At 41.9% G+C, this 16,340-nt stretch overlaps 1 protein-coding gene across 1 annotated transcript in view; it reads left to right on the top strand.

The window, feature by feature from the left end:
• COLEC12 (collectin subfamily member 12) overlaps positions 1–14,641 on the top strand; it is a 201,100-nt gene extending 186,459 nt beyond the window's left edge. Inside the window, exons 6-10 of the mRNA XM_054694155.1 lie at positions 2,572–3,060; positions 3,993–4,129; positions 5,221–5,330; positions 12,643–12,788; positions 13,996–14,641. Coding sequence (XP_054550130.1) covers positions 2,572–3,060; positions 3,993–4,129; positions 5,221–5,330; positions 12,643–12,788; positions 13,996–14,015 — 902 coding nt within the window. The 3' untranslated portion in view covers positions 14,016–14,641. The remainder of the gene's footprint in view (positions 1–2,571; positions 3,061–3,992; positions 4,130–5,220; positions 5,331–12,642; positions 12,789–13,995) is intronic.
• Positions 14,642–16,340: the final 1,699 nt, after the last annotated feature.

The following is a 16,340-nucleotide window of genomic DNA, read 5'->3' as shown; positions in this document are numbered from 1 at the left end:
ACCTTGCAGGTTACTATTCCCAACAAACCTTTCCCTTCTGGTCTCCCCGTGGCCTCAAAGCCTTAGCATTAGTGCACACAGTCTTTTGACCTGTGATTTGATAAGCATTTGCTGAATTGCACATTGATTTGTGTGAAATGCACATTGATTTGTGTGAAAAGCACATTGATTTGATAAGCATTTGCTGAATAATGACTATGTGCCAGAGACTGCTTGCTACTAGATGAAGGGCCTTCTAAGACCAAACAAGAGCTAAAAGTTTAGAGAAGGAGGAATATCTTCCATCTGGAGAAACCTATGAGGATTACATAGTGGGCGAACAGGAATTTTCCAGATGGCTATAGGCAGAGGAAATTGAAGAGGTGAAATGTGCAGAAGTGCAGAGGAAGACAGAATAAACATATCTTGATGCCAGATGATCAAGTAGGGGCTAAATATTCAGGAGCAGTAGAGATCAGAGATGTGCATGAGGAGCAAAAATGTGAAAGAGATGCAGAGTGGGATGAACAGAGAGGAATTCAGTAGGAAGAGCAGTTTGGCAGTTACATAAAAATCTACCAAAAAGATAGATGAGTAAGAGTGAGGAAGGACACCCCCACTAGGCTTGTGACAGTAACAGAGCTGTGATGGTATAGTGGGGGTAGGGGGCAGTGAAGGGAGGACATAGCCAGTAAAGATGCCAATTACAGGCATGCCAGGTTGGAGGTGCTGGCAGGATACCCCAGAGAAAATCTGACTAGCAGGTGGAAATAAGGACATGACTCCAAGGCAGCTGATGATAGGAAGAAGCAACAGGAGCTGGTAGGCAGAAGTCAGTGGAGCAGGTTCAGGGAGAAGGTGCTTTATCCCCAAATCTCCTAATGTTTCCCACTTAAGGAGCATATAACCTAGAAGGAATGCAGTGAAGCTAATCCTAGACATTAGCATAAACTCTTCTACAGCTCAGTAGAGGGTCCTGTGAATAAATCTGTGGGCAATGTTATGGGTAGCCTTGAATAAGGAAAGCTGAGTCTTGGGCCTAGGTTCTTGCTGAGGAAGAAGAGACTGGTAAGTTGGGCTTGGGGTTCTGGATCATATGAAGCTACAGTGATGTCTATCAAAGCAGAGGAGGGAGGGCAAAGAAAGATCCCCAACAGAGGTTGGAAGAGCTGTTCTATAGTTCTGTCTGCAGAGCAGTTGTTGGGGGAGGAAAGGTAAAGAAAACTCAGGGTGGAAGACCTGCCCATCCTTCATCTCAGCACTTCCATCCTTCCAACCTTAAAGATTTTCTGCTTCCTTAGAAATAACAAGTATGAACGTTTTGTTGTTGTTGTATACTTATTCCTGTAGAATGGTAGCATCTCAGAAATTCTAAGATTCTGTCTGGGGAGTTAAATATTTGAGGAGAGTATTATAATATTTGAGTCAAATATTTGAGAATAGTATCCTCTAAGATGAATCCACTTCAATTCTTGTCCCAGCACCACTACTGGCTTGTGATCTTCAAAGTTTTATTCACTGAGGAGCTAGCAGAAGCATTCGTGGCATGGGAGTTATGTTCCAGGCTTCCACCTGGAAAATACTATAACCTGGAACAAAGAGCTTGGCTTCTCTGGTCCTCTGTATTCTCAGATGTGTTGTAGGACTAAAATATCTTAGACGAAGTTCGGGTGACACAATGTGTGTGAAAACATTCATTGTACAAGTCCTGGTCATGATGTATTTGTGTAAAGGTCCCAGTCACCCCTAACAATTTAGGGGAAACAAAACCATCCTATGTTAAGTGAACTACTTTATGGGGTGGAAAGGATAAGCAAGTATTTGCCTTCCTACCCCTGCCTTTTTATGGGAGGACTGTTTTTTCTTCCTTTGGTGGAAAAATTGTGTCTTTTTTTCCTACCCTACAAACTAATTTTTTCTCTAGCCCACCTTTCCTATTTTGGTGATTAGACTAACCAATGGAAAAACCAAAACTCCTCAGGCCTGGCCTAGCACTGTTTGCCAGAGAGACCTCCTGTCACCCTGAGCTGGAGTGTGTCAGCCCTATGGACAGCCATGTCTCCAAAGCACCGGGGGAGGAACAGGCATGCCATGTGGGATGTGACAGAGGGGAACAGGCCTAGGCAAGAGTTCCTCGTTGAGGGAACTCCAGGTTTCTCAACACTTGATGGGTTTTTTTGTTTTGTTTTTATTTAATTCAACTCTTTGTCACATGACATTAGTGTTTGTCATAGAACAGGTGATAAATATTTGCCAAATCAATGAGAAGAGGAGAAAATAAACAGGAGGGGATCTTAATGCCAACAATAATCGTGTAAAGCTGTCCCTACCCCTAAAACATCCATAAATCCTAAAAAGCTGTGCTGTTAAGATATATCCTAAATTCTGGGAGCAGGAGGAGGTGAGCTAATTAAAAAAACTTGTTTAAAAAAATTGCCATCAACGATAGTATGGTAAAATAAGCACTCTTTAACATTTTTTGTACATACAGATTTTATTTTAGCTGGAGATTTTTTTAAGAAGGGAAATTCTTCATCATTGTTCACAATGGTATCCATATTTATGCCATTTACTTTTTTGTTGTTTTTTTAGGTCCTCCTGGCCCCAGGGGTCCAAAAGGTGACAGAGGACAGCAAGGACCCCCAGGTCCCACTGGCAATAAGGGACAGAAAGGAGAAAAGGGAGAGCCTGGTCCACCTGGCCCCACTGGTGAGAGGGGCCCAATTGGGCCCATTGGCCCCCCTGGAGAGCGTGGCGGCAAAGGATCCAAAGGCCTGCAGGGACCCAAAGGCTCCCGAGGGTCCCCAGGGAAGCCCGGCCCTCAGGGGCCCAGTGGGGACCCAGGCCCTGCAGGTCCACCAGGCAAAGATGGACTCCCAGGCCCTCAGGGCCCTCCTGGCTTCCAGGGACTACAAGGCACTGTGGGGGAGCCAGGTGTGCCTGGACCTCGGGGACTGCCAGGCTTGCCTGGGGTGCCAGGCATGCCAGGTCCCAAGGGCCCTCCTGGACCTCCAGGCCCTTCAGGGGCAGCGGTGCCCCTGGCCCTGCAAAATGAGCCAACCACAGCACCCGTAGCCAATGGTAAGTCTGAGCCATCTTTCTCATGTGGGGAGGGCCAATGTGTGTGCTTATGGCTGGGCCAGGCCCCAGTATGCAACTCCATGCACTGCCCATGCCCCATTTAGTTCAGCAGCGAAGGCACCATGCCGGGCTGGCACACAGCCTGCTGCTCTCACAGGCATCCACGCCAGGTGGCGTCACTCAGGCACACATGTTTCTCTCTAAACACTATCAGGTTCCCTAGTGCTTGTTTATTTAGCTAGGCCAAACCCTAAGGGACAAAGGCATCCATCCCCTAACATTTCTTCATGAAAGTCTGAGGCTGGCCACCCCCAAGCAAGCCTGTCTTTATTTCACACCCTTCACCTGGGGATAGACATCCCTTAGTTAACATGTAATGTTCCTCATGCCAGGAGTTCATTTCTTTTTGAGAAGGTACTATGGTGCCGTTGAGTCCTTTGATGATTAAACCTCTGGCAATACCTTTAATGTTGAGATAGCAACCCAGCCCATTTTACTGTCCTTTGACCCAAACACACTTGATTTCCCTTAGTGTGGCTCAGGTCGTCTCTGCTGCTCTGTGAGCTCAGTTTGGCTTCTGTGTTCTCACATCTAGTTGTTTATGGGTGCCATCTGATTCCAGACTGATGTTGAACATCTGTGCCTTTGCTGCCTCTTGCTGTTCTTTCTGTCATTGTAAAGACTAACCCAGACAGAGGAACAAAGACCCAGGCATAGATATCTTCCAGATTATGTAGCTTTAACTACTGTGTGCTCTGTAGTCCACGTACCAGTCTTTGCTCCCAACATGGTCACGCATGTCAGTCACCATCTCCACACATGGACACGGGGCTGCTCTTGGTTTTTGACCAAAGGAGGCCATTTCGGGGGCCTTTTAAATATAACTGCCTTTGTGTGTTTTTACTCACTATTTTAAACCTTCACATTCCTAGGCTGCCCACCCCACTGGAAGAACTTCACAAACAAATGCTACTATTTTTCGGTTGAGAAAGAAATTTTTGAGGATGCGAAAATTTTCTGTGAAGACAAGTCTTCCCATCTTGTTTTCATAAACACAAGAGAAGAACAGGTATGTCTGGCATACTTGGTTGAGGAAAACTGTAATTTAAGGATAGTTTACATCTGGAAATTGCATGCTTACTGAGGATTCAAAGAATCAAGAACTCGTAGTCACATAAACACAGAAGGCTGCATTATGGAGATTTGGGGTCTAGCCAGTGACTAGAAGCATTCATGGCATGGGAGTTATGTCCTCTTGCTTCAACCTGGAGGATACTGCTTATCATGCCTTAGAGAAGCAGGGTCCTTCCAGTGACTGTTAAGACGGTCCTAATAGAAAGAGAAGCCAAGAGCCATAGCCCTATAAGGGTACAGTGGGGGGCAAGTGACCAGGTACATGACCTCAGTAAGGTTTAGAAAAGCAGAGATGGCCATGGGGGCAGATCCTACATGTGATAGCAATGGCAGCAACTCAGTCGGCCCCTACTAGCCAGGCACTGTATGGGGCATTTTCTTGTTTAAACCTCACAGCCACCCTGGAACCTGAGTATTTTTAGCCCCAATTTTACAGATAAGTAAACAGAGGCCCTGCAATATGTAAATGCTTTATTTATGGGGTAACAAGTTAAGTGCAGATTTGAAACTGAGGTCTAGCAACAATATCAATACTGTTCATGTGATGCCACACTGTTCCAAGGGCCTCCTTCCTTTCCAAGTATCTCCAGGAGCCACAACCCTGGAAACCAATGCCTCCCACAGCAACTGACTAAGAATAAGTACAGTCAGCTTCCTGGGCTTAAGAATATACAGACCTGGTTTGAATCCAGCTCAGTCATCATCATCTTGGTGATACAGACTGTTATGAAGGCACAAAGACTCATTGAATGGGACACACTGGACCTGGCCCAGGGGAAGAACTCACCAAAGCTATGGCTGTTCCCAGAACATGGAAAGGATGGGTGGTAGAAGAGGAGACTGGAATTCACTTAGTGGCCTGGGAGACTCAGAAACAGTATCACAAATGTCAAAGCCCCCAAATGCAGGGTGCATGTTCTGACAAACATCCTCTTTAGAGATTCATTTTTTCCTTGAATGTTTAAAAAAAACAAGTTCCTGGGACAGCTGTTCCAAAAAATACTAACTCGCTGATTTCTTTTTCAGCAATGGGTAAAAAAGCAGATAGTTGGGAGAGATAGCTACTGGATCGGCCTCACAGACTCAGAGAATGAAAACGAATGGAAGTGGCTGGATGGGACCTTTCCAGAGTATAAGTGAGTACTCAGAAACGTACAGACTAATGGTCAGACTACTCTTGCTCTGTGTTTTTTTGCCTCCTGCCTTATTCCTTATAGTTCTCCATTAAAGACCCTTTGTTCTAGTTGCTCCACAAATGGAAGCTGCAGGTACTAGCTTCATACTTCATGTAGGGAAATTGTAGGTGAAAATCAATGTACTGTAATGTTGCTTTTTCCTTCTTCTCATTGAGTAAATTTCATTTCTATTAAGAAAAACCAGAGGCTCATAGCAACACATGCAACCATATTTGTGGCCAAGGAGTTCTTTAACTGCACCTGTGAAGGAAGCTCAGACCTCTCAGATATGCTCAGGACTCACCCAGGCGTGTTTGGGCCAGGGAGCTCCCTTCAGGATGACACTGTTGGTGTCCCTGACCCCAGTTTGGTTTCTGGCCAGACGGTAAAGAACATTATGATTCTTCTATATATGGGAAGTTCAAATACAAAACACAGCGTCTGGGATAATGATCTCCTAAAGGTTTGAGGAATCCCTGTAAGTCAGATGTGACTTGAGTTTTGCAATGGATGAGCAATATAGTGTCTCTTCAAGCCACATCCTACCCATGGGGGAGGAGGGGGGTGTCTTGTCAGCCCTTCCCTAATCCAAACCAAGACTCTAGAGGTGACTAAATTACACCAATTTGAAAATCCCTTCTTCCTGCTCTTACTTTGCCTTTGATATGAAAATATACAACAAACTACCAAGTGGAGCAGAATTTATAAAGCCCACCTCTGAAAACCTTTCCTTTGCTGGAGACAAAATAAGCAGAGGCTCAAGCAGTTGTGAGAGCATCACAGCTTTGACACCACAGCGCTGCAGTACTGGAGAGGAGAGAGCACGGGGGTTTCAGGTCTAGAACAATGTCACCAGCACATAGCAAACAAGGGGGAGGAGTAGGTCAGACAGAGCTTTAGAATGTGTGTGCATGTATCTGTAAGGAGGAATGAGGCTACTTTTGTGCTTTTAAATAAAGCATATGAAGAGCATGACTAGAGGAAATAGGTGGAGATCAGAATGAGGTCATTTATTTTAAAGGGAGTGACAAAATGTCATGGTGGAACATTTGAAGATCTTTGGTCTGTGCTGAAGATAAACCTCAAACTACCACCAAGGCAAATGACTGTCTGCTGGCATGACAGACATTCTGTTTCCTCTGCACCTGTCCTTGGAGAGAGGAAGCTGCACCACACACTAGCACTTGGATATTTGGCTGATAGCCCAAAGAGAGTGCACAACACAACACAGATGCACTCGGGAGACTCAAAACCTTTGAGAGAGTTGACAGCTAAAATCAGAGCAGTGGAAGGTTGGAGATGGGGATGGGAGGCAGAGATTATTCAAGGAAAAGATAAATCTGTGTCTTTGACAGTCAAGAGTGGCAGGACTTAAGGGAGTCAGAAAGGAACTTTAAAAAAAGCCTCCTGGACTTTTCTCCAGCCATAAACACAAAAGAGGTCTGGATTAGAATCAATAAGAAATCCAGTCTTAAGCCTTCCTCCAAGGAAAAAGTAGATTAGCACATGTGGAATGGATTGAGCTGGAACATTAGTGTTTACACTGACTCTCTGAAGGTAGGACTTTTCTCCTATTCCCCAAGCTTCAGAATGATTTGGAAGGAGAGTGCCAGCATTGAAACCTGGGACCAAAAAAAAGTCTACAGCACCAGACACCTTCCTGGGACCTCTGTCTCCAGCCACAGCCCAAACTGTGCTTCTTATTTTCTACCCAAAGGAACATATGTACATGTAAAACTCCCCAGGATCAAATTTTAAAAGGAAGAATAAATTAGGTAGACACATTGAGATTTCAATAACTACAATCTAATTTAACTTGACATGTAATAAACACTGCACAAACTAGAAAAAGCCAGTGCAGGGAGAGGAGAGAGTACGTGCCCTGGAGTCTGTGAGGTCTGAGTTCCAGGCCTTAGCTGTGACCTTGTGCAACTTACCCACTCAGACAAATGTCCATGTCTTCATCTAGATAGGAATGCTACAGAGGACCTGGCTATACCATTATTGTGAAAAGTAAAGTGATAATGTATATAAAGCACTTAGTATGGTACCTGGGCTACGGAACAAGCTCAACAAATGTTACCTGCTCTTATTGCTAACATTACTGATATCATTACTACTATTGTCATAATCATAATTATTTTCCTACTAGTCAGCAGTTGCAGAATAGTACTACCTGATATTTATGTATCTTACAGCATCCTGATTGAGATGCCACAAACAGTATTCTCACTTACGCATCACAGCCAACTTGTGAAGAATGTTCTCCACTGTGGATGGGGGTTAGGTCTCAGGTTGTCTGGGGTATCCCATCAGAATGCCTCCCCAAATACTGTCTATTCAGACTTGCTTTCCCTCTCCTCTTTACCTCTGTGGCCTCTCAGTACTAACCCATCTGATTCCCTTTCCAAAAACCCCAGCAATTATTTCTGGACCCAGCACCTGCCCATGCCTTGTCCAGGATACAAAGAAGTAACTGTCCTGCTTTTCTTTTGTACTGTTTCCCCAACCCATAATCACACATCTTATACATTCAACACTCAGACATCTCATGCATTCACATACTCATGAATCAGGCCTGGGGACCCGTGGGAGCTCCCGTTGGGTTCTTGGTGAGGAAAGAATTCAACCAGGAGACCAGATTAAGGCAGAACAGCAGAGATTTACTGATAGAAAAGGATAGGAAAGATCTCTGGGCAGAAAGGGACCCCAAGTGGGTAGCTACTGGGGTGCAGAAGAGCCATGGGTATAGCAGGCAAAGAGTGAGGGTTTGGTCATTGAGTGTCTCCACATTGTGTCTCTTGCTCATTGGTGGGTGCCCATGGGATCTCCTAGGTTACTGAGGGCCACTGAGTTTCCCACGTTACCTGGCCTGCCTTCCTGAAACTATCCTTGGTCCATTGCTTTAGGATTGTTAATATGTTGCTGTTCTGAATATTCCATTTTTAATTGGGTTGGACCATCAGTTGTTTCCCATTTAGTTTGATAAATGGAGTTGAGATACCTGCTCCTTATTCAGATTGACAAATGGGCTGAGGCACCCCATTTCTGACTGCCTGTACCCATTTCCTAACTTCCTCATTCACTCATAAGCACACACTTACTTGAAGCCCTTTTGCAGCTATCTCAGACTTTTGTGGTTGCTATCAGAACAAACAGATAGAGAAGCCAACAGACTGAGCTGACTTCATTGATGTTCTAGGGAACATATCACCCAACAACTCCAAATGCACATTCTTTTCAAATGTATGTGATATGTTCATCAAGATAAATTATGCTAGGTCATCAAACATATCAGCAAATTTAAAAGAACTCTCATTATGCAGAGTATGGTCTAGGAAACAAAATTAAATTAGAAAGCAACAGAAAGATATTTGTTAATTACCAAGTATTTGAAACTAAAGGGCATACTTCTACATAACCCATGGGTCAAAAAAGAAAATCACAACAGAAATTTGCAAATGCTTCAAAGAAAATGAAGACACAACATGTCAAAATTTGTGAAATGTAGCTAAAATGTTTAGAGGTGAGCATTTATAGCTTTAAAATGCATATATTTGCCAAAAAAATAAGCTGAAAAGCAATGATCTAAGCTTCTGCTTTATGAGGGTAGAAAAGAAATAATGGCCTGAAAGCAATGAAATTGAAAAGAGATAAACCGGAGAAAGGATACATGAAATCAGGAGGATGCCAACGCTGATCTTTCTTGATGGATGAATTGCAAGTATGTCATTTGGCAGGGGCTGTCCCTACTGATGGAGGCTGCCTGGCAGGCACAGAGGCATCAAACACATGTGGTCCTCTGCTCTCTTGTTTAGAGCAGAATCATAAATATCATTTTAAGATCTTACCCACCCTGATTATAGTTGCCTGCTTTGGATGATCAGAGAGGTGATATTCTTCCTGCGGGCTTCCCAAAACACACTTTAAGCTCTTCTGTTCCTCTTGCCCATTTCTTGTTCTCTGCACAGGACATCAATGGATTGCAATATGCTGTCAAGTGACATGTAACAGCTTTCATCTCTACAATGCAAAGAAAATATGGTTGCCTTTCTGTCCATACAGACTGCTCCATATAATACTATATATTACATCTTTAGAATATGCACCCATAGGGTGGTGGGGACAAGAAGGGAACTTCAGCAACAGTGAGTTCAATTATAACAGTCTGGACCATGCTTCTTGTTTCTATCAGAGTAACACTGGCTTAGGTCACTACAGAGAAATCATCCACTACACAAACCCTTGCAGAGGAAGAAAAAATATACAGCAAAGAAACAACTCTCACTACTAAGATTTTCCTGTTTTGAGGCCAAGCTTTTACCAGCAGAAGTTTCATGGCCATGTAACCTCAGCCAATCTTGTGGTTGAGGAGAAAGTACTAAGTTGTGAGGTTGGAGGGGACTATTCCCAAGAGTGAAACTTTGTTCTCAGTCTCCATTAGGATAAACCCCAAATCCCATAAAGGTTCACACCCATGAGCTGGTGCACTTGTGTGTTTCCAGCTCACTGGGACAGTGAGTCCTAGTGCTCCCCAGGTCCCTGGTGTACTGAGCATATGCTGTCCAAGCATACATGTGTATTGCTACCCAACCCCTTCTGTGGCCTGCATATTTTAATATGGGATTCAAGGATTTCTGGCACAAGCTTCAGCCATTCTTTCCAGAATCTACCAGTGAATGAGGTTAAGGTGCTGAAATTCTTCTCCAAAATATATTCTGTTTATCTGATATGTTCTGTTCTGTTTTACTACAAAAGGAATTTGCCACTTCTCACTCCATGTGATTTTAGCTTTTCCAAAGAGATGCTTTGAGACTTTGGTGCTCAATCTACAAGAAAAATTGCCTTTGCAGCCTGGTTCAGGCTACATCATCACCCCACCACTCTGGCCTCACCTCCGTCATTCTAGTCATGGCCACATAATTGCATTCTATCTCAAAGAAAAACGTTGAGCACTGGATGTGAAGAATCCCAATAATCTGGGGAAAAAATGAATAGTAAATAGTGATAAATATCTCCTTTCTTATCAATCAGTTCTTTTTTTTTTTTTTTTTTTTTTTGGCTTGTCTGCAGATCCATTTTATCCACACTCCTTAAAATGACAAGGAAACAGAGGGAAATAACCAGGTCTTCTGTGAGAAGTCATATTTATACATTTTCTCAATTAACAGAAAGAAGAGTATCAAATGTGCCATTACTATACATTCAGGAATCACAGGTCTCAAATGCTATAAATAAAATTGGACTTGAGGGCCTCCCTGGTGGTGCAAGGGGTTGAGATGCAGCACTATGAGGCCACCCGCAGCCACTGCAACAGGAGTTCGATCCCTAGCCAGGGAGGTGACCCAAATGACGCAGCAGACCTTTCCTGTCTCACCCGCTGCTCCCCTCAGCAGTGTATTTCTTTTTTTTTTTAAGTGATTTTTCACTTTTTTAAAAAGATTTATTTATTTATGCATGCAAGATTTTCCATACAGGCCAGAGGTGCAGGGGGTTAGAGGATTCACAAGAGACAGTGGGGAACAGAACAGGCAGATTGACTGAAATACACTGCTGAGAGGAGCAGCAGGCAAGACAGGAAAAGTCTGCTGTACTATGTGGGTGGCTCCCTGGATGGCTGGGGATGAAACTTGTGCTGCAGAGGCTGAGGACAGCTTCACAGTGCTGTGCTTAACCCCTTGCGCCACCAGGGAGGCCAAGCAGTGTATTTCAGTATATCTGCCTGTTCTGCTCCCCACTCTGTTTCTGGTGAATCCTCCCACCCACCTGATCTCTGGCCTGCACTCCAGCTCTTGTATGCATAAATCAATCTTTAAAAATAAAATAGGACTTGAATCCCTACCAGACCAGCAGAAATACAATTGCACTACTCAGGTATCAACATTTCCAGAAGGTCCCTACAAGGTGGAAAGAAATACACAAAAAAAGCATACCTGAAGATAAACTACTTTGCCTTCCAACTTCCCCTCTCTCTGGCATCACTATGGCAGTCTGAGGGTTTTAATTAATTTGTTTCTTGCCTGTTACCTGTTCTCTGCACTGCTGTACTACCATCACCTGGATATCTGATGAGTAGATGAATATTTCTAACTCCTCCTAAGTACCATCCCATTTTCATTCTTCTCAGTTGATGGTTTCATATAAATTATCTTTTCAACCTATATTTATTAACCTGAGGCCCATTTAAAAAAAAAAACCAAAATATTTGGTATGGAGAAGTCAATTAATTCTACCTTATTTGTCGATCTTTAACTGTAAATATCAACTGCCACTGTCCTCTGGTTTTGGTGTCTTATTGTCACACATGAAGGGCAATATGGTATCTATCCCTGGGTGACCCCAGGACAGCCTATGGTTGCTGAGGTAGTGAGTCATTTAGGAGAAGTGCCTCCTGCTGCAGATGTTTTCTTTTTTTTTTCAGACCCTCCACTGGAGGCGAGATTATATCCTCTTAGGCAGTAACCACAAGTTTTTGTGCAAGACCTGCTTCTTAGAGAAAAGTTAGCTTTTAAGTTTTGAGTCTTGGAAACATCTAATTGACTGCATGGAAACAGAATCAAGAACAGCAAACCCTGGCAAAGTGGTGCTTTGAGCAGCCTCCAATTAACAAGCCCCAAGTGAACTCATCCTACAGAAAACTTGTTTTTAAGAATTTCTCTCCCAAAAAAGCCAATGAAATGTATGAGTCATTTTCAGTAAGATCAATTTACTACTTCTTTATAAAGTAATTGACCCTCTACAACTTAGCCAGACAGCCATAATCAAGTTATTTGTGCTTATAGGTTCTTATAAATATATATCAAAGGCCCCTCACTTTCTCTACTTGACACTGACTTATTAGAGGCAAGATATCAAAATGTATAAGGAAATCTCTGCGTTCCCACAAGAATGTGTGTGAATGTACCATGTATTTGGAATATACAAACACATATGTCTAGCAGTCAGCATCCCAGTACACGCTAGAAAGTCCGCATTCATCTAACTGTTGAAGGATTTACTCCTTCATTGTTTAAAAAAAAAAAAAGTTCAATGAACTGATTTTATTGTGCTAAAGAGAACAAGCCTGCAGGGAGATACTGCATTACACACTGCTCTGCAAAACAGCTGCTTCTTATTCTGTATAAGAACATGCGTAGACTATTAAACAAAGCATTTCATTCCAGGACAAGTGACAAGCTACACTTTTGTTTTTCTGCATTTCTCTGCTACTCATGGGTAAAGAAATCGTCTGTTGGACTTCACAAATAACACTCAATTTCTGTTTTGTTAAAAGAAATTGGAAAGCTGGACAGCCAGATAACTGGGGTCATGGCCATGGGCCAGGAGAAGATTGTGCTGGCCTGATTTATGGTGGGCAGTGGAATGATTTTCAATGTGAAGACATCAATAACTTCATTTGCGAAAAAGACAGGGAGACAGGTAAGCAGCAGATTTTAAGAGGGAGCTGCAGAGTGTAGGGTCTACACTCTGAAAGGTGGTAGAGTTAAGGGCTCTGAATGTAGATTCTGCAATTGGTTCCAGTCCTGGTTCTTTCATTTATTAATTGGGCAAGTGATTAACCTCAGGGGAATAATAACAGTGTTGCAGAGTTTTGGGATGTCCTTAAATATATTAAATGTGTCCAGTGTATTAGGGGTACTCCTCAATGTTATTAGACTAACAGGCCTAGGTCATTGTAACATTGTCATTAATTGTTCTTTACAAGCTCCGATGTTAGGTCTTTTTCATAGCATTCCATAGACAGACAATGCAGGTATCCAAGCATTTAATGCCACATGCATTTATTGAGCATCTACTACAGGACAGTTGCTGAGTAGATAATGGGGGCATACAGTCTGTACTCCTTATAAGTTCAAAAAGCCAAAGAGACTTTAGGTGATTTTCTTTCCTTCAAAAATACTTATTTAAAGCTTGATTTAAAAAGTGACATTTCAGAATGGGGCATCTTAAATTTTCTCATTAAAGGTAAATTTAAAAGTTTACATTGGGAGAAGGAAGAAATGGGGAATGAATGCCAAAGGACATGAAACTTCTTTTTGGAGTGCTGAAAATGTTCTAAAATTAGATTAGTTGTACAACTTTGAAAATATACTAAAAACCACTAAGTTGTTTAAGTGGATGAATTGTATCTCAGTGCCTTTATTTTCAAAGTTGACAGTAACAAAAACCTCATATTTTTCTCAAATTATTTTTGGTAGTAACTGAGGTACAAATTATCCATATACCCACTCAACAAACATCTATTACTTACCTTTGATGTGCCAGGCATTGGTCATCCATGTGCTCAGGGTCTTGAGCTGCAAAAGAAACTCTCAGCCTGGTGAGTTGCAGGGGATAACCACAAATATCTAAACAAGATATTATAGTTAGAGTGTCACAGGTGACCTAGATTTATGATTGCGTTTTGTGAACATTTGGGATTTAAGTTGGAACTAGGTTCCTTGGAAATGGAACTTACCTTTCACTTACTCTAAATGAGAATTTATATGGATTTCTTTGAAAAAAATTGAATTACTGAATGATGTATTTTAGAGCCTTCCCTTAAAAATACATGTTCTGTTTTTGAGTTGTACATTAACATTGTTCTTTAAGAAACACTAATGCCCATCCTTTTTGTCTCTTTTAGTGCCATCATCTGCCTTATAATGGACTGTGATGTGATAACGTGTACAAATTTTCAGACTGTTTTCAAAGGCAAAGGATACTTCTTTCTGATTGCATCACTTTCTCAACAGATTGGGGGGAAGCACTGAAAACCAATTGAAAACCAATTACTGAAAACAATTGACAGCTATTGTTCTTTACCACCCACCATCATTCCAGAACTTGAAAACTAAAAATGCCCCTCAGTGTGATGTGTTGATTTTCAGGATGCAAATGGACTGAATGGCATAGCATGCTCTCAGCCAGTAAAGGTGCAGCTAGGCAAGTCATAGCTTCCAAAGTGTGGAATGCGCCAATCAGAAAAAGACTATTATTGGTTGTTGAGCTGTAAGGAAAACTTAAACATATACTGTGTAAACAGTACCTTACATTTCTAAAACCCCAAATGTAGGAAAATTATGCAGACATACAGATATATAGGCTAGCTCTTAGTAATAATATGAAATATACTTAAAGAGCTTTTAAAACTTCGTATTTTTGTACAAAAGATCTGCCTTTTACATTTTTCCTTTTCTCCTTTTTTTTGTCATTTTACCAATATAATACATGGAGCCAAAGAAAACAATGGTACTAATAAAAACTCATAGGGTTTCTTCTCAGATTTAATTTTACCCAGTGGCAGAGAGTTTTTTTCAATTGTGGTTAAAAAAAAAATGTGTGAGTGTGTATAGATATATATTTTAATGTATCATTTCCTCAGAGGAATCAATCACTTGAAATGTCCAGAAATATTCTTGCAGATTTTGCCAGTGTAGATCAAGCCTGAGCATATACATGACTCAGACAAGTGGGCCATGCATTATCACCAACCGACACTCTCGCTGTGTCCCTGGCCAGGTCCAAAGTGGTCAACTCAGGATATGCATTTACTTCATTTTCGTAGGAGTCAGGATGGTGGAGAGGCATCTGTTAGGAAGGGCAGAGCACTTGAATCTGGCTACCTAGAAGGCCCTGTGTTGTGGCTGATTCATGAACATACTAGGTATTGGACCCATACCACAGCTGATAGTAACTGTCAGGAAAGTATGGTGTCACATTCGCCAAAGGCAGAGCTACTAGAAAGATGGGGACAGCTATATGCTACCTGGAATGTTTGTTTTATTCTTAAGTCAGATTTTAAAAAAGTGTAATTCCAAGGCACATGTATAATGAAATACAAGAATAATTTTTTTGCCCCTGTGCTGAACTCTTGTAAAGAACCTTTCCTCTGAGCCCATCTTTCTTCTACTCCTTGACGTGCCATTGAAAAGTCTTAACATGAAATGTGCTCAAAATAGGCACTAGATATCACTGATGGTCAAAGGTAAGATTTCCATCCAGCAGATTTCCTCTCCTCCTCCCCATGGAGCTCCCCAGGCAGTGCTGCTATCTATCACAAATAAAATGGTAAAAAAAATAAAGACAGAGTTTGACTTTCATACCTGCAGCTGTGTGGACTATGTTGTCTTGCCCATTCATGCCGTCTCTGCAGCCCAGGAACAGCCAGCGCCCTGATGCCCTGTCCATGTGGTCTAGTCAGGCTGGCAGGACCCACTGTTGTCTGAATTGCAGAGGCCCTGTGACAAAAGGCAGATTCTCTAGAAGTGCTTCAATCAGATAATCTCATGTTATCCTCCCAACAGCCCATTATAGCCCAGGGAGGTCACCATCTCTGAGGAGTAAGGCAGGATTCAAATCCATGCTTTGAAAGTGTTCTAATTTTCTTTAGGAATCAAGATCCTTCTTGGTAGCACACTGAATAAAATCAGATGAATATCACACATGATGAAATAGCTCATATACTCTTTATATTTAGCTATTTATACACCTGCTTACAGGTTTGTAATCACCTGCTTACAAATGATATTCTTTTGGTAGGAGAATTTTAGTAGATGTATAAATACCCTCAGGTACCTGACTTGCTACAACCTATGAAGAGGTAGAAAGCAATTTTTTTCCAAATAACTCTTGGAAAAATATGAATGTATGGGAGGTGGGGTGAGGGTGGGGACACTTTTCTTCTATAATTGATGTTCACCAACTTCCCTCCCCAAATCCTTCCAATTTGTAGCAGCTGGAGTTTAACTTATATCGCACAAAATACTAATAGCTGTTTCCATTTAAAAAAAAAAAAAGATATTTAAGGAAGTGGAAAGGTACATAAGTCAGGCAATAATATCAAGCATGTGTATTCTGCCTCAAATGACAGTTGATCTCTTCTTGAAAAAGTGAACATGTTAAATCATGATTCAATCGATAGGACAATAATGGTTTAAATATACTTAGCATTTTCACATATATTATCTCTTCTAATCTTTGCATAAACCA

This window comes from Talpa occidentalis, unplaced genomic scaffold (genome assembly GCF_014898055.3).
Source record: "Talpa occidentalis isolate TD23 unplaced genomic scaffold, MPIMG_talOcc4v2.1 talOcc4.13, whole genome shotgun sequence".
Taxonomy (NCBI): Eukaryota; Metazoa; Chordata; class Mammalia; order Eulipotyphla; family Talpidae; genus Talpa; species Talpa occidentalis.
Note: the sequence above shows the minus strand (reverse complement) of the source record. Positions and strands in the feature narration are given on the sequence as shown.